The sequence below is a fragment of the Colobus angolensis genome, unplaced genomic scaffold (genome assembly GCF_000951035.1).
Source record: "Colobus angolensis palliatus isolate OR3802 unplaced genomic scaffold, Cang.pa_1.0 Scaffold61, whole genome shotgun sequence".
NCBI lineage: Eukaryota > Metazoa > Chordata > Mammalia > Primates > Cercopithecidae > Colobus > Colobus angolensis.
The window spans coordinates 2,286,432-2,308,478 of NW_012119710.1; the positions used below are offsets into that span (position 1 = coordinate 2,286,432).

A 22,047-nucleotide genomic window follows, 5' to 3' on the forward strand; every position below is an offset into this window, starting at 1 on the left:
GATGATGGGTGGAGTTGATAACTCTGGGATCAGGGGCCCCGCCCAGCCCACCTGAAATTCCTTTGATGGTACTATAAGGCAGCTGCATAGATTTATAAGGAGCCATGTTTCCTGATTTTTAGTCTAGAATCCAACTTTTCTAGATTGGAGTAGTAGATGTTACCAAGAAGAGAATGCTCGTCAGCTTTCAACTTATAGGAAATGTTTTGTTTTCTTTTAGCCATACCAACCAAAGAGAAGAAACCAGTATGGTGAAGAGATCTCTAAAACATGTTATAGAAAACCACTAACAAGCGCTTTCCTAAACAACACTTGGCAGGTGCTGGTCAACCGCATGATGAAGGTTTCCAATTATCCAAAAGACTTCCCATGAAAGAGGGATTCGATATTTTTTCTGTTTTTTTCAGAGGATGGGTAGAAGTTATTTCTAATGCTTTTCTATGTCTGTACAGAAAGAAAAAATAATGACCATAGGTTATAAGGTTCCTGCTCAGATTCTCAGGGAGAGGCCAAGTATAATTTGACTTATTGAAGGAATGAAGCCCTTACCCATCTTGTCTAGGAATTCTGTCTTAGGGCAGTGGATTAGGGTGACATCTGAAAGCCCAGGGTTTTAATGTTAATAGAGAGTGGTCCAAAGGCAGAATCCATGGTTCTGGAAATACCACGATGCTTCCGGCACTTTCTGGGCATTCTCAGCTGCCAAATTAAAGTGAAAAACAGGCTGGGCATGGTGGCTCACACTTGTAATCCCAGTACTTTGGGAGGCCGTGGCAGGTAGATCACCTGAGGTCTGGAGTTGAAGACCAGCCTGGCCAACATGGTGAAAAACCGTCTCTACTAAAAGTACAAAAATTAGCCGGGCATGTTGGTGGGCGCCTGTAATCCCAGCTACCCAGGAGGCTGAGACAGGAGAATCACTTGAACTTGGAAGGCAGAGGTTGCAGTGAGCCGAGATCGCGCCACTGCACTCCAGCCTGGGCAACAAAGAACAAAACTCCATCTAAAAAAAAAAAAAAAAAAAAAAATAACTTAGCTGAAAGATGATCTGCTGGTGGCCCCAGAGTTTGTTTTTAGCCAGGGAGTGCCTACAGGTTTTGAACACTATTTCATCTATTATATCATTCATTGGGGTAGGCTTCCTAGTCATTAGTCCTATCTTATACAGCTGGCCAAACAGGTTCTGAAGGGCAATGTCAACAAGAGAACCCAGGAATCCTGGTTCAGGGGTAAGTACTGTATCCACTCAGCAAGGCTCATAATTTAGATTTAATTAACAACGTGGACATCTGTTTAGAATAACAAGGTAGGAATTCAAAACCTAGCTGCTGGTTATTTACCCATTCAAGTGAAAACACATTTACCCATTCAAGTGAAAACAGAGGGAGGCACAGTTGCAAAACACCTGATTTCCTTTTTAAAATTGTCTTTCTTCTCTGCCTACATGTAGCCAGATGTCATAGACTAAGTCAATAACTAAATTCCTCCTGAAGTGACTGGAATGCTGAGAAGGGACCGGTCTATCTCAGAGAGTCACTTTGGTGATGCTGGTGGGTGTGACATCTAGCAATCAGAACCCAGCCAATGACTCACAGGAGATCCCACCTGTACTTTGTTAGGGATGGTCTCCCCAAGGATAATAGAAACTGATTTTAAGATAAAAACAATAAAATTATTCAATAAAAAGCGCAAAATTCAGTCCAAGAGCAGGGGCCTTATGAAATGCACAAATTAAAGTGTTAAGAATTAAAATAATTAAATAAAAAAGCCGAGGCCCGAGATTTCACACTGATGGTTGAGGTGTCCAGCATTGGAACTGGCTGCACCATGGTTTTGGGACTCCATCAAGGACTGTGGCCGAAAACCTGTGTGGAATGTTGTAGAAGGGATTTCTCCAAGTACAGTGCTCCACCCTCTACATCAACTTGTTAAAAATGAAGGCTCCTGGGCTTCGACCAGGAATACCCACTAGGAATGTCTCCAGGTGAGCCCAGGAATCTGCTGGTGACTCTTCACATGCTAAAGTTTGAGAACTGCCCGGTGACTGCCCTGTGTGGTGAGCTTGATTGAATGCTGGCTAAGGTTTCTTTCCACCTGGGCAACCTCTAACTCTAGGAGTTGATCCAGGATACTTTCACTTCCTTCATCATTTTTGAAATGCTAGTTTTTCAAAAAGCCAAATTCTTCTTTGCATCCATGATTCCCACATTTAGCTTTCTCTGCATCTGGCCTAACCCCACCTATAAAACAGGCATAGGAACTGTATTTGATAAGCATCTCTTTCAGTAACACAGATGGGCAAAATGCATTCCTCAGTATGACCCGCATATTCCATTTCCACACACTGTCCTGCTCTGTCTTGCTTATTTCTTAGAAACAGGAGTATGATGAGAGAGCCATCCTAGCCTTGCAAACACATTTGTCACTGTCTTCTGGGTGTCAGAATGAGGAAGGGGCACAGAGAAGAGGTTGCAGAGGACGGGTCAGGGCTGTCCAAGAAGGGAGGCGGCCAGGCAGCTGGTTACAGGTGCAGCTGGTGCCACATGGCAATCTGCCGGCGAGGGTTTTTGAGCATCTCCTCCCAGTGGCTGCGCTCAGAGCCTGAAGTGTGCAGGCCCAGGCTGCAGTGGCCAAGCGCACAACTCTGCCCTGACTCGTCCTGGCCCAGCACTTCCAGCTCCACACTGGAGGCCTGCAGCAGGTCGTCGGGCAGCTCAAACATGATCATCTCGTTCCACACGGGGTTGATCTTGTGCTTGGCTCGTTTAGTCTGCTTCTTCTTCAGCTTCCGAGCCTGGTGCTTCAAGGTCACCTTGACAGAGACATCTGGGGAGGGGCAGAGGGGAAAAAAAGACAGAGAGAAGGGCCAAGAGTGAGTTTCTGGGATCTGGCAGGGCCCAGGACAAAGCTCCCTCCTGGTGCTAGAAAGATGATATCTCTAGCTCAAGAGTTCGGACATCTGTGCCCCATATACCCAACATCCTAGAGGGCTCAGTTTTTCCTTCTGGATACCCCAGCACAGGTCCCAAGTCTATGTGACCATAGAAGGCTCTGCTATAACAGCAGGAAAGCATCCCATCTGGACAATCTGTAATTCTAGGAGTCGATCCAGGATACTTTCACTTCCTTGCATTGGAGATTATTCTCTGCTCCCCCACTGGGCCATGCATTCATTGAACAAATATTAAGTGCCTACCCTATGGCAGGCACTGGTCTAGATGTGGGGATACAGCAGAAGTTCTTGCCTCTACAGAACTTGCACTAAAGTGTAGGAAACAGCCAATACCACGATATATAAGGCTGACCACTGGGTGGCCTGTGATTGGGGCATGTTAGAGTACCAAGAGGGAACCACCCTTTGCTACATGACTTCATATCCCCACATCAAACCAGGTCCATGACAATAGCTCAGGGGTCCTGCAGCTGGATTTTAAACTCAGACCAGAAAAATGAAGCCAGCCCCCAAGTCTTCATCCCCTTGATTCTTGGTCTAAGCAATTTTGTTTGTTATTAAAATAGGAGATCCCCTGTTGGTTGGTTGAATTCTTCTGATCCGTACTTTTTAAAGTTTTATTTGAAGACCCCCAACTTCCTATGGAAGAGGGATGAAGGCAGACTGCCTGTTCCTGCACACTCCTCCGAACTCAGGACACTGCACCAAGAGAGCTGGCCCCGAGGAAATCCACAAACAGGTCATCAGGTGAGCTTTCATGTCACATCACAAGGCTGGACTGGATTACTTAGGGTTTCCAAAGCTAATGTGAGAATAATTGTTACTTTGTATTTAATGCTGTAATTATCACCCCTGGGAGGTTAGTTTGTTATTTCTGCAGAGATAGTTGAGAGAGGAAGTATTCTACTGTAATTGTCCTGACAGGAGCTATAAAAGAAAGCAAGAAGCAAAGAATAGTCTAAAGGGAATGAGAATAAAAGCATTGAACTTTGACCTTTGACTCAGGAAACTGCCAGCCAGACCAACTCTTCTGATTTCATTAGCCCCAAGTCTTTTGCTTGAAATTCAGAATGCAGTGGCAATTCTTTATTTGTACTCTGCTATAAATAGAGACTTATTTATATCTTGCTAGGAGCATGTGGCTGCCAGTCCAGGTATTATCTGGCTAGCTGAGGATGCTTTCCTGCTGATATAGGAGAGCTTGCTTTGGTCTCCAAGATGCTGAACCTGGGCTGGGGTATCCATAAGGAAAAACTGAGGCTTCCGGGGTGTTGAAGAAAAGCTTATTTGGGTATATGGGGCACAGATGCCTGAAACCTCAGGCCTCAGCCCACGTACCCACACACCTTCTGCCATCACCCACACTCAGCTGGTGTGAGGGTGGCAGTTGGCAAAAGGCTGAGAAGAGAGAAGAGACTGGGGTGGGTGGGGGGAGTGCAGTGGTGGTGAGTTCAGACAGGAGGGGAAGAACCTGGGCTTCCTGACAGCTGCCTGAAAGGTGGGTCCAGTCAGATGTGGGTGACAAAGGCTGGGCCAAGTTTCCCCAACAGTCCAGGCCCTTCACTCCACGGCTATAGTCTGACCCTTGGCTTCTTGTGCTCTGTGGTTAGGGCTGATGGTTCTCATAGTGGATCTCCAAGGTAGGGAGCCCCAGGTGGCTCACACTTGGGTCCTAATGGATGGGATTGGCCCAAGAGTAAACGGATGTGAACTCGAAGAAGTGAGTGTGTCCTTGAAAATCAGTTTGTGAACTTAGGGTGAAGAACACAGCTGAGTATGGCTCTGTGGATGTGCTCATATTCCACCTCTCTGCTTAACTGTGACCATTTCCTCCCAGGCACCACCTCCCTCAGCACACAGTCCTGGTAACTGGATGGGCCTTGGCCATCCTCTCACGTCTCACTCACCCTTCCCCAGGAGCTCCTTGGACTGGTTAGAGTGGAGGTTCTTGGCTTTAATCAGCACCACCAGGAGGCGGTTGGCAGCTGGGAGATAGCTGATGGATAGAAGGACCTCTCCAGCTCCTGCAGATGGCTCCTGAAACAGAAGAGGAGACACATGAGGGGAGTCTCACCTGGGGACAGTTTCTGACCCAGCAACAGATGCTGAAGCTAGGGTCATGCTGGATTTGCATCCAACAGGCATCCTTGAAACCATTTACCAATCAATTCTGGGGTCTCCACCCTTGCAGAAAAGAGCAAGGCACAGAAGAATTCTATGTGGCATGCACTTCAACAGCAATTTCTTTGTTTGCCTCCAAATGTTATTTTTCACATACCGTATAGTCAAATCCAACATACAAAACAGAGCAAAGAAATGCTACTCAGAATGCAGCAGGGGGAAGGAGGCCAGAATTCCCCATTACTCTTCACCTTCCGCCACCCCCAAGCTCCTGGGACACCTCTGTCCTCTAGGGCCATAAGAGAACAGTTTCAGAATCCCTGCATGGGCCCATCAGGTTCCTGGGGCAGTGGGAGAGTTATAATTCATTACTTTGTTTGAAAAGATAGTTCTTTCCAGCTCCAGGAGGTTGCTTCATCAACAGAGGGACCAGTAATGTCAATGAAGTGCTGGGGCATATGACGGTAGATCATGCCCAGAGGCAACTGGCAATAACCACACCTCGAAGGAGGTGATGCCCTGTGAAGCATCCAAAAAACACATCTATCCCTGCATGCAGCTTTAGAGTAATTCTCCTGAAATTCCTACAGGAGTTTGTTTGGAATTTCAACAAATCCATCAAGGGACAAGAACCACCAAAAGACACCTCCCAGGAGGTGGGTGTTTGATTGCAATCCAAGCTCTGGGGAGACTGGCAGGAAAGAGAAGGGAGTGTGTGGGCAGGGATCAGCTGAAGGTCAGAAGTCTCCTCTGTTGAGCAGAAAGAAGATGCCCTTCCCTCGAAATTCCAAGGAAGAGGCAGATGTGTGGCCTGCTGTGCCAAGATGGAGAGTGGGGAGTGGGAGTGGGTTAAGGGCCCATGGAAGCTTGTCCTTCTAGATGTCCCAGTTTTCAGTCCTGTGCCCCTTCCCTCCAGGTTTGTTCCTCTTTCCCAGCTGTGCAATGAGGGTAATTCAGTGAGGTCTGGCACCAGGCTGGGGCCCTGGCTAACAGCCACCATGGCTTCCCAAGCTTCCTCCCCTCCTGTCACACCTAGGATGTCTGTTCATCCATCCTGGACCAGGCACTTAGAAGGGCTGAAATCAGTTTTTCTTTGCTCACTGTGACCTCTCTGGATTCAATCATTCAGCAAGCATATGTAATGCACCTACTATATTCCAGATGCCATAATTAAAGCCATGAACTCAACACAATCAGCCTCAAGGAAGCTTGCAGTCACATGGGGGAGACAGACAGGAAGTGATTAAATATGTAACATAGGGCAGCATTAAATGCTATGAAGAAATACAGATATCAGAGGATGAAGTGAGAAAATGCATATAGCAAGTTCTTAGTAAAGGTCATAAATTACAATTCTAATTACAACAGTCAAAACAACAATTATTAATAACCCAGAACAAGAGTAATGCTGCGAGCATAGACTCTAGACCAGATTAACTGGGTCCAAGTTCCAATCCTACCATTGTGATCTTGGGTAAGTTACTTAACTTTCCTAAGCCTCCATTTCTGCATGACCCCAATGATTCCACAAGTTTTGAGGGACTGGTCATATGAAGAAATGATTTGGGAGCCTCAAAGGATCTTGGTGATGAAATGAATGATAGCAGCTAACACTTACTAAACATTGTGTGTGAGATGCAATTACATTGTCCATCTCACTAGAAAGTAAGCTCCACTATGGCCTTTGTTCACACTATGTAACCCCAGCACCTGGGACACAGTGGGCACACAATAAACATTTGTGAAAAAAGGGTAGCACATCCCATTTATAATCTCGACGACAACCCCGAGAGGGCTACTGATTTCGTTCCCATTTTAACATAAGAACCTGAGATTCAGAAAGGAAACATCGTTGCCAGAGGTCACATAGGCAGGAAGTGGCAAAACCAAGCCTTGGAAAGGAGGTCCAGTCTGATAGCAAAACCTAACTCCTGAATCCGTGGCTCTCCAGCTGTCTCAGTTGACAGCCCTTCCCAACCCTCTCATTTCACAGTGAAGGAACTGAGGCCCAGGGACTTGTACCAGGCACCCAGAGAGGTGTCCATAGAGTTGGGATGGGCACCAGCCTCCCGGCTCACGGTCAATTATTAGAGGGCCACAGGCAGCCCGGGCTATAGCCACAGGGTGACCAGACTTGAGACCTCTGCTTCCTGCAGACGAGGTGAGAGGAGTCAGCACCTGCTGGCCTCTGCAGGGATCTTCACTTTTGCATAGGGTGAGGTTAGCCTAACCAGCTGCACCATAGCCAGACAATTTCAATAGCACCTGCTCCCTGGGCACTGCTGCTGAAAGTACTTGCGGACTAAAGTAATCCTGTCTTTCTTCTTCCTTTCCATGGTTTTCGCTTTCTCTCAGGTCTCAGTGAACCATGGAAGACTGCCCTTGGAGGTTAATATCCAGAATCTACAAAGAACTTAAACAAATTTACAGCAACAACAAAAAACAAACAATCCCATCAAAAAGTGGGCAAAGGATATGAACAGACACCTCTCAAAAGAAGACATTTATGTAGCCAACAGACATATGAAAAAATGCTCATCATCACTGGTTATCAGAGAAATGCAAATCAAAACCACAAAGAGATACCATCTCACTCCAGTTGGAATGGTGATCATTAAAGTCAGAAAACAACAGAGGCTGGAGAGGATGTGGAGAAATAGGAATGCTTTTACACTGTTGGTGGGAGTGTAAACTAGTTCAACCATTGTGGAAGACAGTGTGGCAATTTCTCAAGGATCCAGAACTAGAAATACCATTTGACCCAGTGATTCCATTACTGGGTATATACCCAAAGGATTATAAACCATGCTACTATAAAGACACATGCACACATATGTTAATTGCAGCACTATTCACAATAGCAAAGACTTGGAACCAACCCAAATGTCCATCAATGATAGACTGCATAAAGAAAATGTGGCACATATACACCGTGGAATACTATGCAGCCATAAAAAAGGATGAGTTCATGTCCTTTGCAGGCACATGGATGAAGCTGTAAACCATCATTCTCAGCAAAGTATCACAAGGACAGAAAACCAAACACCGCATGTTCTCACTCTTAGGTGGGACTTGAACAATGAGATCACTTGGACACAGGACAGGGAACATCACATGCCAGGGCATGTCGGGTGGTGGGGGGCTGGGGGAGGGATAACTTTAGGAGGAATACATAATATAGATGACTAGTTGATGAGTGCAGCAAACCAACATGGCATATGTATACCTATGTATCAAACCTACACGTTCTGCACATGTATCCTAGAACTTAAAGTATTATACTAATTTTAAAAAACTGCCCTTGGAGTGGGTTGCCCTGTGAGTCCCTCTTGATGCACATGGCACTTTTGGCTGGGTATATTCCAGCTAGAACTGGGCACTGTGGGCATGTCTGTTAACCCATTCTGGCCTAGAGAAGAAAAACATTCGAGCTGCAATGACTGAGGGCTCCACTCACCTTGTTCAAATCAGCCCATCAGCCCACACCCTCTAGCTGGGGCAAGGGGATCCCTGGCCTGGACTTCCAGCTTTCTCCTGCCCTATACACCCAGAAGTTCACCTCCTACTTCTAACTCCATGCCACCCTCTGAGGCTGTTCACATTTGTAGTAAACAGGTCAGTGATCAAAGCAGTTATGAGTATGTATTTGCAGAACAGAGACAGCTACAGAAAGTATGATAATTATTAGGATGAGCTATGAAGTCAGGATTTCATCTTAATTACTGTTGCTGTGTCCCTAGCTCTTGGCACAGTGCCTGGCACGTGGTAGAAACTGGGCAAGGTATTTGCAGAATGAATGAATGAGCGAATGATGGCTGCTCTTCTAGGAGGCAGTGAGAGAAGCTGCTGGGTGCCTGAGACTTCTTCCTAGATTGGCTGTATTTCTGCCCTTTGGGGGCTGTATCAAGTCTCAGAGCCCAGCAGGGGAGTCTCTGCATCTCGAGAGAAAGCTAGTTTACTAGTTTAATAATCCTAAGTATTGATTCCTTCTCCCAGGATCCCCATCTGTGATTCCACAGAAGTCCCAAATCACACACTAACTAGAGAGTGGGCTTTGGAACAGCTGAGTTCCATCTGAGAGTGGCTGTGATTTTTCTATCAATTTTCTGAGCCTGGGAAAGAGGAAAAAATGGAGCAAGGAGGAAATCATAGCAAAAAGAGGAGCAGGCAGTGGGTGAAATGTACTCTTCCCTCCTGTAGTCTGGATGTGTATTAGGAAAGGTGCCTGCTGGTCACACCTCATACTTGTCAGGTGGCTTTCATGGCAAGTAATGAGATAGCACAGGATTTCGAGTCAGACCAACCCAGCCTCAAGGTCTGCCGTTTCCTGGCTGTGGGACCCTATGTGAATTCCTGAACTACTATAACCATCAGTTTCCTCATCTGTAAGGGGGATAGTCATGGTGCCTCTCTCATCTGGTTGATTTGGGGAGTGGCAGCACTCAGGTAGAGTCCTAAGCGTAGCAACTGATACACGGTGAGCATTACAAAATTGTGCCTTTGGCCTGGCGTGGTGGCTCACGCCTGTAATCCTAGGACTTTGAGAGGCCGAGGTGGGTAGATCACAAGGTCAGGAGATCGAGACCATCCTGGTTAACATGGTGAAACCCTGTCTCTACTAAAAATACAAAAATTAGCTGGGTGTAGTGGCATGTGCCTGTAATCCCAGCTACTCGGGAGGCTGAGGCACGAGAATCACTTGAGCCCAGGTGGCAGAGGTTGCAGTGAGCTGAGATCACACCACTGCACTCCAGCCTGGCAACAATGCGAGACTCTGTCTCAAAAAAAAAAAAAATAGTGCCCTAATCAGTATTTTTCTCTTTGCTTTAGCACGAGGGTTGGCAAACATTTTCTGGAAAGTGCCTAATAATACCTATTTGGGGCTATGCAGCTTAGACAGTCTTCAGATCAGTTTAGCACTGCCCATCTGGCTGAGACTAGTCACCCAGAAGGTTCCCTCAAGGCACCACAGTGCAGGCCCTTAGATGAGGCTTTGACCCAGGGGCCTAAGCAACTACATACCATCTTGTAGCCCTGACCTTCCCAGACCCCCTTGCTGTCTTGGCCCATGGGGAACAATGCTTTGCTCCCCAGGGGTCCCCTCTCTTGAGGGCTGCAGCATCTCAGAAGACCCTTCTTTCCCACTCATGGCCCCCCAACAGCAGATATGGGTAAAACATCCTGAGTTTGGGGATTGCGTGCCTGCCCCCAGCCCTGATTCCTCCTTCAGAGCCCAACACACGGGGCTTTCTAGAATTGTTTATCAGAGCACATTGGTTAGGTCGCTCTTACATGGCTCAGAGTGGAACATGTTGATATCATCATCATTTGTCTGTGCCAATTTGTGCCCTAGTCTGTACACTCCTGAGTGGTGGAGCCCCACCCTTCCCTGCTTCATGCTCACCTGCACAAAGGAAGGAAGGTAGAATGCCCTGCAGTGTCTGGCACATAGTAGGAGTGCACGGAGTATAACTGGATTGAAATAGGGACAATACTTCATAGCAGTAGAGGTAATACACGCAGCATGGCATTTTCCACGATGGCAGAGAGAGTCTTTGCATGGCAAGTTAGAGCCAAGACTAGGAGCAGACACTAGGGATCCCAGATCCTGGGCCATGGGTCTCCTCTAGCCCTCTGCTCCATTCAATACTCCAACCTCCCTTCCAGCCCCAAGCCAGGGAGGTCCTCTGAGGCTTGTTCCCTAAGACCTGGCCTAGAGGTGCTGGGAGGACACCAGGTTCTGCCATCCCAAGCTGCACTGGCAAGTTTTCCCTTTCTAACCCAGGGGTAACCCTACCTTCGCTGAAGTCTTCAGCTCACCCCACTGGGCAGCCCCTAGAGGCACAGATGTCCCGTCCAGGCCCAGGCAGAGCTCCCCGGCTACACTGTGGCGGGAGAAGCGGTCACAGGTCCTCAAGGTCAGCGTCAGGGTGGCTGTGGGGAGCTCCTCCTCCGCCAGGGGGAGCACCAGGCCCTCCTCCCAGGTGGTGTGCAGCTGCCGCTTCTTTAGGGCTGTCTGCACCTCCACAGAGCCAGTCCTATTGGCCACACTCCCTTGGACATAGCAGTCACAGCCTCCATCGTGGTTGCTGGTCACAGCTGCAGGCAAGGAGAACAACACAGGCAAGGGACTTCCTGAGGACAAGTGGAGGGGGCAGAAGCATGCCTTGCTTAGGGCTGTGGAATCCAACTTAATGATGTGACCTTGGGTGTCTGAAAGGCTGACCATGCTGGGCACCAGGGAATCGCCTTTCACTGAGACATTTAGAAATAGATCATTTGAGGAGGCTGGCCTCAGCACACGCCGATTCTCTTTCTTGGAGAACAGGGACAAGACTTGGCATTTCCTGGAGCCCCCTGAACTCCAGATTCTGAAATTTTGCCAAGGTGCCAGGGCTTGCTGCTGGGGGCCTTTACTAGTGGTGCTGCTGACACATAACTGTTTGTTCTGAAATGTAAATAGTCACCACATAATCATTTTCCATGCGAATCACTTGGCTCTTACCTCATGAGTGAGTGTGGCTTTATGTTCTGAACCTTGGTGTTTTCAAAGCTTCACAATGTGTGGATCTGCCCAGAAATTTACACCTTTGGTGCTTTTCTGACTGGCTCTTCAGTGATCATTTGGAAAGTGGTAGCTGACATTTCACAAGAAGAGAAGATGAAGAACTGAGGCTATGTGTCTTAATAGCAAGATCTTTCCACTGAACTTCATGGGACTACTTAGTCCTGGCTCTGTCACCAGTTAGATGCAGTGATCTTTGACAAGTCATATGACTTGCCAGACCTCAGTTTCCTAATTTGTAAAATGCACTAGTGTGAAGACCAAACACAATAAAGTATAGGAGGAAGGTGCTTTAAAATCTTAAAAGATAATACAAGGAAAAAGACTCTAATAATAATAAGATAATGCAAGGAAAAGAAAATAGAATTATATACAAAATTCCAATTTATCTGACCCCATTGCTAGCCCTGATTCCTTTGCAAAGTCTTAGCTTTATTTGCTGTCCTTAAAGTGAACTGTCAGGGTAGAGAAACCAAGGACATCCTGCCACCCTTAGGCTGCTTGGCTCTTAGATTGTAGAAATTTTCTGACCATTCGGAACACCCTCTGTGTACAGCACAAAGCCCTGTCCAATTTCAGATTCATCTATGGCAGAGATGGCCAGCTCTTCACCCCAAACTCACTGCCTTTCCTTCCTGGGCACCTGCCAACCCACATTTCCCAGCCTGCTTTGCAGTTGGGTGTGCTCATGTGACTGAGTTATAGCCAATGGGATGCAAGCGGAAGTGACGTCCACCAAGTCCAGGTAACGGCTGTTAAGGAATGATCATGCCGTCTCCTTCTCTTTCTCCTGCCATCTGCCAGATACAGATGGCAAGGATACAGATGACAAAGAGGGGCTTATGGAGCCACAGCTGGAAGGAGCCTGGTCCTTGAATCACCATTTGGAGAAAAAAATGTTTGTCAACCAGGAATCCCCACTTTGGACTGTTGGGGTTGGGGATGTGGGAAATCTTTGTGTCTAAGCTCCATGTATTCCAGGGTCTGGTTGTTAGAGTCCTAATCCTGTGCTCCCTCCAGCTGCGGATGATCCATCCTGTCTGCACAGCTCCTCCAGGGCAGATAGATACACAGAAGCCCACGAGAGTCAAATAAGAGCAGTACCTTCCAGGCGAGTCACAAACAATTCAGCCTTCTGACGGTCATAGTCCAGGCAGTAGTGGAGTTTGGGGGCCTGGTTCCAACTGGCAGCCTTCTCTGGGTTCCAGGTCTCCATGACACAGACATCCTCCACCACACCTGTTAAGAAAGGCAAAATCGTCACTGCCACCCACACTGGGGTTCTGCTTTCCAGATTACACCTTTCCCATCTCTATCACCTATGCCAGGAACCCAAACCCAAGTCTTCCCAGCTGTGCGCAGAATCACAGTGGCCACACCAAGACTACACATGGGGTCAATGTCACAGTCCATTAGGCGGCATCTGTGTCCACTGGCCCCCTCACCAACCACACAAAACAAAACAGAGACTACACAACAATCCATTCTCCCTGTTTTATGTTTTGTCTTTCTAAAAGACCTACATATTCTTTGGGTCAGGGACGACTGTGTCTCTTCTTCCCATATCTTCCCCAGCGCCCAGCAGCAGCATGGTACACCTAAAGGTTCTGCACTCTTGATGTTGATGTTGATGAAAAGGAGAGTAGAAATAGTAGCAATATGTTTTGGCTGGGTGTGATGGCTCATGCCTGTAACCCCAGCACTTCGAGAGGCCAAGGCAAGAAGACCACTTGAGCCCGGGAATTTGAGACCAGCCTGGGCCACATAGTGAGATCTCATGTCTACAAAAAATAAGCAAAAATTATCTGGGCGTGGTGGCATGCACCTGTAGTCCTAGCTACTCAGGAGGCCGAGGCGAGAGGATCACTGGAGCCTGGGAGATTGAGCCTGCAATGGCCCATGATTATGCCACTGAACTCCAGCCTGGGAGACAGAGCAAGACCCCAACTCAAAAAAAAAAAATTGCTTGGGACCTTAACTCAAAAAAACAACAAAAAATCCAATATGTTTTTTGTTACCTCCTTTGTGCCAGGCCCTGAATTAAGCATTTTATGTGCATTATTTTATCTACACTTTACAACTCCCCTACCAGACAGATAATAGTCTAGTCCCATTTTATAGATGAGGAAACTGAGGTTCATGGAGTTACAGCATGACCCATGCCACATAGCAAGTATATGAAAGGGCAGCAAATTAAACCCATGACTCTGAAGCCCATGGTTTTAACCATGGCTCTTTATCCTCTCTTATAGTTGCACACATATGACTTGAAAGGGACTCCATTTCCCAGTGGAAAGTTGGCAGCCTGGGGGAGAAGTTCTATGACAACACATTGTCAGGAAGGAAGGATCATGATTCCAAGGCCTAGTGCCCACCTGCTTGGCTGGTGCCAAATGCTGGGGCACTCAGCCTCCTCATCAGGTCACACACAGCATCTACAGAGGCATTGACAAACCCCACTGGAGTGCTGCCCATGGAAGTGCAGGGGGCAGGAGACCCCTACCATTCTGAGGGAGGATGAACAGCTCCTCTGTGACCTGCCTCTTGAGGCGACTGTCATTGGGGAGTTGGGGACTGGCAGGTGCAGTGGGCTCCTCCGTGGACCTCAGTGAGTAGTCTGCATAGTTGATGACCTCCGGAGCCGTCACAGCTGGCCTGGGTCCATAGATGTCTGGGAACTTGAGGAGGGCACGGGGCTGAACAGGTTCCGTGGATTTTTTAACGTTGAACTGCAAACACAAATTACTCTGATTAGTCCACAAAGGAGCACTCCTGTCTGTTTACCCCCATGGAAGGGAGAAGCGGTGAACTGACCTGTTATAGGAGGCAGAGGGAGAGGTGTGGTTCCATTCTGCTCCAAAGAGCACGGCTTATCAAACCCACTCAAATCCACTGAGATGTGGGCCCTGTTCATCTATCCCTCCTCCATCCATCGGCCCATCCATCCTATGGCTGTGCCCATGGGTATTGCCTGGACCTGCTGCAGGTGGTTCCCCCTCTTCTGCTCTCATCTGCTCCCTTGCCTCTTCATTCTCCCTTCTCCCTTCTTCCCTCCTCTTCTCCACCTAATGGTTCAGAAATGCCAGTGGCTCCCACCACACTTGGAGCAAAATCCAGACTCTCTGCAGCTTGCCTAGCTTGATCCTGCTCATCTGTCTGATATCGCCCCCAATTCTTCCTTAGCTCACCTCCAGTCACTGAGCTCCCTGCTTCTCAAACAGCTTGGGCTTTTTCCTTGGTCCAGCTTCCAGCCCCTAACTTTTCCTCCCAAACCACCCACCCCTACCTCCACCTGCTTTTTGCATGGCCAGCTCCACCTCACACCTGAAGTCTGACCAAGGAGTCCATCTCTAACCTTCCAATCTAAATTAAATCCCTCCCCCAAGCCTGTCCCTTCCTATCACCACATCCCACTCTTTTGCTTCACGGCATTGATCTCACCCTATATTGTTTTGGTCATAGGCTGACCTGTTTGTAGTATCTCCCACTAGCATGTGAGATCTATTAGCACAGGAATTATGTCTTGTCTTGCTCCTGCCTAGATCAGCCTGGCCCAAAGCCCACTGCCCCCATGGCTCTCGATGTTTGTCCTGTCTTCAAGTCTTTCCCCAGCAGAGCAGTCCCCATCAGAAACATTTATCATTATCTTGTTACACACAGCAACTAGTCACCCTGGGAGAGACATGCATGACTTGCAAAACCAATTTCCCTTTGCACCTCCACCCACACTGAGAGTGTCACTGGGCATCAAGTTGCTGTGTCCCTTGTGCCTAGCGTGGTGTCAGCTCACAGGGAGCATGCGATAAATACCTGTGACCAGGGCTGCCATGTTGTATGGTTTGTGCACTGCACAAAAGTCTCTGGATGAGGACAGAGTAGAAGCCAAAATGCAGCCTGTGTACCACTTGTCCAGTTGTGTGCTCTAGGCTAGGCCCTTTTCGCTCCGACAAAGGGGGAATCTTTCTTTTCGAAAAGACCCACCTGCTTGTCAACCCTTAAGTACATGGGGCCCCTCACACAGAGAAGTGGGATCTTCTGTCTCTCCCTTCTATTTGAGAGACTCAAAGTTATAGGACAGGTAGCAAGAGGAGCCTTCCCGGTCCTCAGGATTGAAGACCAGGTCTAGAGCTTAAATTGCTGGCACCTGGGTGGGCAGCCCACAAAAGGGCCCTCAGGTTAGACAGGCAGATCTGAAGACTGAGATCTATGACTGAGTCTCCCAAGAAGCCTTCTGCCCTCCATGCTGGCCCTGCTGGCCCTCCTGGCCCTCCCATCTCTATGGCTGAAGCGGGTAGTGGGTGCAAATGGCTGGCAGCAGGACTCAGGCTGCCCTGCCCAGTGGCAGGAGTGACCCTGCACTGCCTAGGGCTGGGACTGGACGTGGTCTAGAAGGAGAGGCACTTAACAGTTTGCACTATTTCAAAACGTTGTGTTTCTAATTTTTGTACCCTCTTTAATTATCCCAGGATGAATCCTGGACATTCTGCCCTGGTTGAGACTCTGTCCCCAACCATTCCCGAAGGAGGCTGGACCTAGGTGATAGGGACATTCCTTAATTAGTTTCGTCCATTGGACATAAGAAGCTGCAGCAGGGCCCAAAGGGGCAAGAAACAGGGGCTGACCTCTCGGTGACCTCTTGGACAACCTCTGCCTGCCAGGCCCCCCATCCCGCTGCTGCCCCTGCATTTCCACGTGTTTTCTTCTGAACTTCCCTAAAAGGTAGAGATTATCCCTCGTGTACAGATAGGGAAACTGAGGCTCGGAGGAGATTTAAGAAACCCTCAGTTCTTCTCTCAGAAACACGGCACAGTAGATTATAATGAAACCCAAGCGAGGACCTGATTGTATCCTGATCACCACTGAGTGTGCCTGGCACACATGGGCTCTAAAAGCATTTCTGACTACAGTGGAGTGAAGTCACTTGGAATCATGCAGCTGGTGAGGGCAGCAGCAGAGTAAGCCTAGATCAGCCTGGCCCAAAGCCCACTGCCCCGAGGGCTCTTGACATTTTTTCCTGCCTCCAAATCTTTCCCCAGCACAGCAGTCCCCATCAGAAACATTTATCGTTATCTTGTTACACACAGCCACCAGTCGCCCTGAGAGGGACATGTATGATTTGCAAAATCAGGCCCCCTTTGTACCTCCACCCCCACTGAGAGTGTCACTGGCATCAAGCAGGCTGGCTTCCGGTACCAACCCTGCCGCTGGAGCTGGGTCACTTTGGGCAGGTAATTCCACCTCTCTGGGTTGTCACCTTAAGTGACAGGTGATTTGCAGGCTATCCCACTCCACATTCTGAGTTGCTTTTTTAGGCTGCAAAGAGGTGAGAGACACCATTGCTTTATTTTCAGGCATAGGTGAGTTGGAGATGATCACAAAAAGGTGAAATAAGTAAGTATATTTGCCCCTCAGGACTGCAACACAGTAAGCGGACGGAAGGCAATATGTGTAAATAACACCTGATAGCCAGTGCACAGTATATGCAGGGCACAATCAGAGATGCCTGGGAGGCCGAGCTGGCCTTCAGGGAGGAGCCAGGGTGTGACTGAGACCTTGAAAGAGAGGGGGATTTAGAAGGCAGGGGTGAAGACTGGGGTTGGGGGAGTAAACGTCTGTGCTCCTGACACCAGATGCTCAGGGCCCTTGGAAGAGACACAGAGCAATGACTAATGTTGCCATCTTTCTATCCTATACAAAGTCACCTCCACCTTCAATATTTCATATAACTCTGTATTACCTTCATCCTACTGTTTCACAATGAGGAAATTGAGGCTCAGGGAAGCTCGCAATCATACAACTGACAAGTGGTATGTATCATAAAGCCTCTAGATGTTTTCACTTCAAAATTCACGTCATTTCCATTGCCCTGCAGCTGCTTCTCAACACCACCCCCTCGCCCCCCCCTGCAAAATCCCTGTTGGTTTTGCCACTGGATTCTAAATAACAACCACAGCATCTCAGGGGCCCACCCGCTGCCACTCCCTCCCATTCATCGGCACAAAAGTGCTCCCAGCTGGGCCTCAGCACACACCTGACTTAAAGTCACCCTCTGCTATCACTTGGTTGGGACCAGAACTAAGACTGTTTGGGTGGCCTGGGAAACATTTTTTGTGTTTATATTTGGTTTCATCCCAATTCAATCATCTGAGAAAAGGGCTGGGCTTCATTCCCAGTTCGATGCAATTTGGATGATTTTGCATTTTCAAGGGAGAAGTAATCACTGGGCTCAGCTCTGAGTGAAGTTCACTTTGTGTTGCCTCAAGTCGTGACAGAGTCTGGCTCTGCCTTCCTCCCTCCTCAGTGGATCTCAATTTGTGTGTCCCTGATAATCTCAGGAGCTTGTTACCAGAGCTTAAAATGCACTCCTAGAGCAAAAGATTGGGCATTTCTTGATTGTCTACCAATACCCATTCCCTCTCCCCTCCACCCACCCTCCACATCACCAGGTTGTCTAGGTTCCATCCCATCCCCAGCTTCCAGGAAGAGGTCAGATCTTTCCATTTCTTGGCATTTTCTTGGTCACTGATTCCTAGGGGTTGGCACCCGTCCTGGGGAAGCCAACCCAGATGGAAGGGAGGGACTTGGATTCCACAGTAGTAGAAGTCCCCTCCTCCCTGGACAGGAAGCGGGTGGCCCTGCCTTGTGACTGCAAGGTGAGTCAGCCTTGGGGCAGCAGAGTGGAGAGACAGAAAGAACCTGTGTCCTTGATGGCAATGTCATTAAGCTGCTCAGCCAACCAGTCCTGCAATCTGTCCTGCCTCTGCATTTCAAGTTACATGAGTAGTACTGTTCTTATTGTTTAAGCCAGTTTGAATTGGGACTTTAGTGCCTTGCAACCCAGAGCATCCCAAACTGATGCATTGCCTTTTTCACAAGCATCACAGGAGGTCATGACCCTGGTGTGGAGAAACTGGGCCTGGGATAGAAAGAACCCCTCTTGAATCTCTGCATCCAGCCCAAGGCATCCTCATTTGCTGTTTATTCTTTTCCCACTTTATCCTGTGTGGCAAATGGCTGGCTTTAGCTGGGAATGACTTACACCTTTGCCCAGGCCAAGAGCAGAGTCTGATGACAGCTACATGAGTCTATTCAAGGAGCAAAAGCAGCAGCTCATTACCTATCTCCTTCTCTTGTACAATCTTATTTATTGCATTTCAAACTTGGTACCATCACATCTTTCAAATGCATCTATCTTTGCACTTAAATAGCTGAAACTTCAGTGCCAGACAAACAGAAAATAGGTTCAGAGGTTGAGAGAGGGAGCCTGGGAGAGGGTTCTAGGTGAAGAACAAGAACGTCTCGGGGAAGGAGGTGCTCAGGGTAGCAGGGCCCTAGAGAGAGACCTTGCTCCAGCCTTCCACCATGGGTTCAGGAGGAGCAGGACTTAGAATCAGATATTCTCTGTCTACATGTCCCTTGAAGCCCAGGAATAGGGCCTGGGAAGCATATCTGCAGGATGAATAAGGTAAGATTTCCAGGGGAGACAGGCATTCAACAATTAGGGGATGGGTGCATAGCTGTGCTTGGCATTGCATGTGCATCTGGATAGAAGAATCACACCCTCAGATGTGCATCAGACCCCTCAAATGTACCTCCTTAGATTCTCCCAGCCTCACCTGTCCCTGGGACCTTTGGCTGCTTGCTCCTCCCACTGCGTCCAACCAGCTGTCCATGGGCACAGCCCCACAGGGTCTCACATGGGGCTCAAGTCATACCTCTCTTGCCTTCTGCCCTGGGACTTCTCCATGCCTGCTGAGGTGTGAGACACCAGGAACACTCTGTCCACTCAGAAGCAACCCAGATGTGCAGAGAGTTAAAGCTCCATAGGGGAACTCAGCAACAAAAACCCAAACAACCTGATTCAAAAATGAGCAAAGGACTTAAATAGACACTTCTCTAAAGAAGATATGCAAATGGCCAATAAGCACATGAAAAGATGCTCATCATCACTAATCACCAGAGAAATGCCATAAAAACTACAGTGAGATACCACCCCGCACCCATTAGAATGGCTACTATCAACAAAACAGAAAATGACAAGCATTGGTGAGGATGTGAAGAAATCGGAATTCTGTGCACTGCTGGTGGGAATGTAAAATGTACAGCTGCTGTGGAAAACAGTATAGTAGTTCCTTAAAAAATGAAAAATAGCCAGGCACGGTGGCTCATGCCTATAATCCCAGCACTTTGGGAGGCAGAATTGGGTGAATCACTTGAGGTCAAGAGTTCCAGACCAGCCTGGCCAACATGGGGAAACCCCATGTCTACCAAAAATACAAAAATTTGCCTGGGCCTGGTCGTGCACACCTGTAATCCCAGCTACGCAGGAGGCTGAGGCAGGAGAATTGCTTGAACCTGGGAGGCGGAGGTTGCAGTGAGCCAAGATCGTGCCACTGCACTCCAGCCTGGGTGACAGAGCAAGATCTTGTCTCAAAAAAAAAAAAAAAATTAAGAATAAAATTGCCATATGATCCAGCAATTCCACTTCCAGGTATATACTCAAAATAATCGAAAGCAGGGTCTTTAAAGAGATATTTACACCCATGTTCACTGTAGCATTATTCACAATCGCTAAAAAGTGAAGCAATCCAAATATCTATGAACAGATGAATGAATAAACAAAATGTGGTATATCTATACAATGGAGTATTATTCTGCCTTAGAAAGGAGGAAGATTCTGACACATGCTACAACATGGGTGAACCTTGAGGACATGATGCCAAGTGAAATCAATCAGTCACAAAAAGACACCTCTTGTATGATTCCACTCAAATGAAATTCTTAGAGTCCTCAAAATCATAGAGACAGAAAGTAGAACGGTAGATGCCAGAGGGTGGGGGAGGGGAAAATGGGAAGTTATTATTCAATGGGTACAGATTTTTAGTTTTACAGCACAAAAAGTGTTACGGAAATGGATGGTGATGATGTTTGTAAAACATCCTGAATGAATTAATACCACTGAACTGAGGCTGGGCATGTTGGCTCATGCCTGTACTCTCAGCACTTTGAGAGGCTGAGGCAGGAGGATGGCTTGAGCCCAGGAGATCGAGACCAGCATGGACAACATAGTGAGACCCCATGTCTACCAAAAAAAAAAAAAAATTAGTTGGGTATGGTGGTGCACGCCTGTAGTCCCAGCTATTCAGGGGGCTGAGATGGGAGGATCGCTTGAACCCGGAGGTGAAGGCTGTAGTGAGCCGAGATTGCACTGCTGCCCTCCAGCCTGGGCAACAGAGGGAGATCCTATCTCACACACACACACACACACACACACACAGACACACACAAAACCATTGAACTGTATACTTAAAAATGGTTAAGATGGTAAATTTTATGTTATGTTCTTTTACCATAATAAATTGGAAAAAAAAAAGAGAGAGAGAAAGAGAAAAAAAAAAAAAAACATCTCTATGGGAGGAACCCGACCGCCGTGAGCAGGAAGACAGGCAATGAATTCTCCTTCCTCCTCCTCACTGTTCCCAAAAGTGCCTTCAGTCGCCTTTTGGAAGATGACCCCTGCAGATCCAGCAGTCACCCTGAATGCCAAGTGGTAGTGGCTCGGTAATGCCCCTGTGCTTGTCCTTCCTCCTCCCGGGCCCCGCCCACTGTTCTCCGGCTCCTGCTTCCTCATGAAGGGCAGCACAGACGCCTCTAGCTCTGCCTCCGGTAATAATCCAGGCAGAGACAGATGGCATGGGGGGTGGAAGCTGAACCTTCATTTAATGAACAAATATTTATTGAGCCCCACTACAAGCCAGGTCCTACGCTAAGTGTTCGGAATATGGGAGTAAACAGGACAGATGCTGCCCTTCCCTTATGGGGCTTATGTTGGAAAACCAAAAATTAATTACGTAGTTAATGATCTGTAAACAAACCTTTAATCCTACTAAAGATGCTAGGTGACCCCTTTTGTGACATGATTAATTTTTCACCTTACGGCTGTTTATTAATTTGGGGTTTCATGCTGGGACATCCCTCTTACAGTAGCATTGCACCACCCAGGAGGTTGCAGGTGGGGGAAGCAGATCCAGCTGAAAAAGGGGGCATTTTTCAGGACTTTGCTCCTTATATTTGAACTTTAAAAAAGGGGAGGGCAGAGAAGAAGCATCTAGTTGAGAATCCAGTATTCAGATGATGCCAACCATGGACCACTGCTGCTGCTGGGGTCTGTAGTATAGCTAAGCCCCTGCTAAGGGAGTAGTGAGGCCAGGGCAGAGGGACCTGCAAGAGTCTGTTGCTCTGGGCTCTAATACTGGCGATTATACCCACTAACGTGTATAAAATGAAATATATCCTGCTGATCAGGTATTCAGGCTCTAAAACAAGACAGCTTAGTTGGAGTCTGGGCTCTGTCAATTACTTGCTGTGTGACCTCGGGTCTGATTAATTAACTTCTCTGTGCCCAGTT

The 22,047-nt window shown here is 47.9% G+C and overlaps 1 protein-coding gene across 2 annotated transcripts in view; it reads right to left on the bottom strand.

Annotated features, from left to right (window-relative positions):
- Positions 1-1,255: 1,255 nt before the first annotated feature.
- SYT13 (synaptotagmin XIII) overlaps positions 1,256-22,047 on the bottom strand; it is a 43,677-nt gene continuing 22,885 nt past the window's right edge. Inside the window, exons 3-8 of one of the 2 annotated variants that reach the window (XM_011963282.1) lie at positions 16,837-16,952; positions 14,143-14,368; positions 12,744-12,878; positions 10,872-11,173; positions 4,861-4,990; positions 1,256-2,826 (exon numbers count right to left, since the gene is read on the bottom strand). In XM_011963282.1, coding sequence (XP_011818672.1) covers positions 2,522-2,826; positions 4,861-4,990; positions 10,872-11,173; positions 12,744-12,855 — 849 coding nt within the window. In that variant the 5' untranslated portion in view covers positions 12,856-12,878; positions 14,143-14,368; positions 16,837-16,952 and the 3' untranslated portion in view covers positions 1,256-2,521. The remainder of the gene's footprint in view (positions 2,827-4,860; positions 4,991-10,871; positions 11,174-12,743; positions 12,879-14,142; positions 14,369-16,836; positions 16,953-22,047) is intronic. The other variant, XM_011963281.1, reaches the window with a different exon arrangement.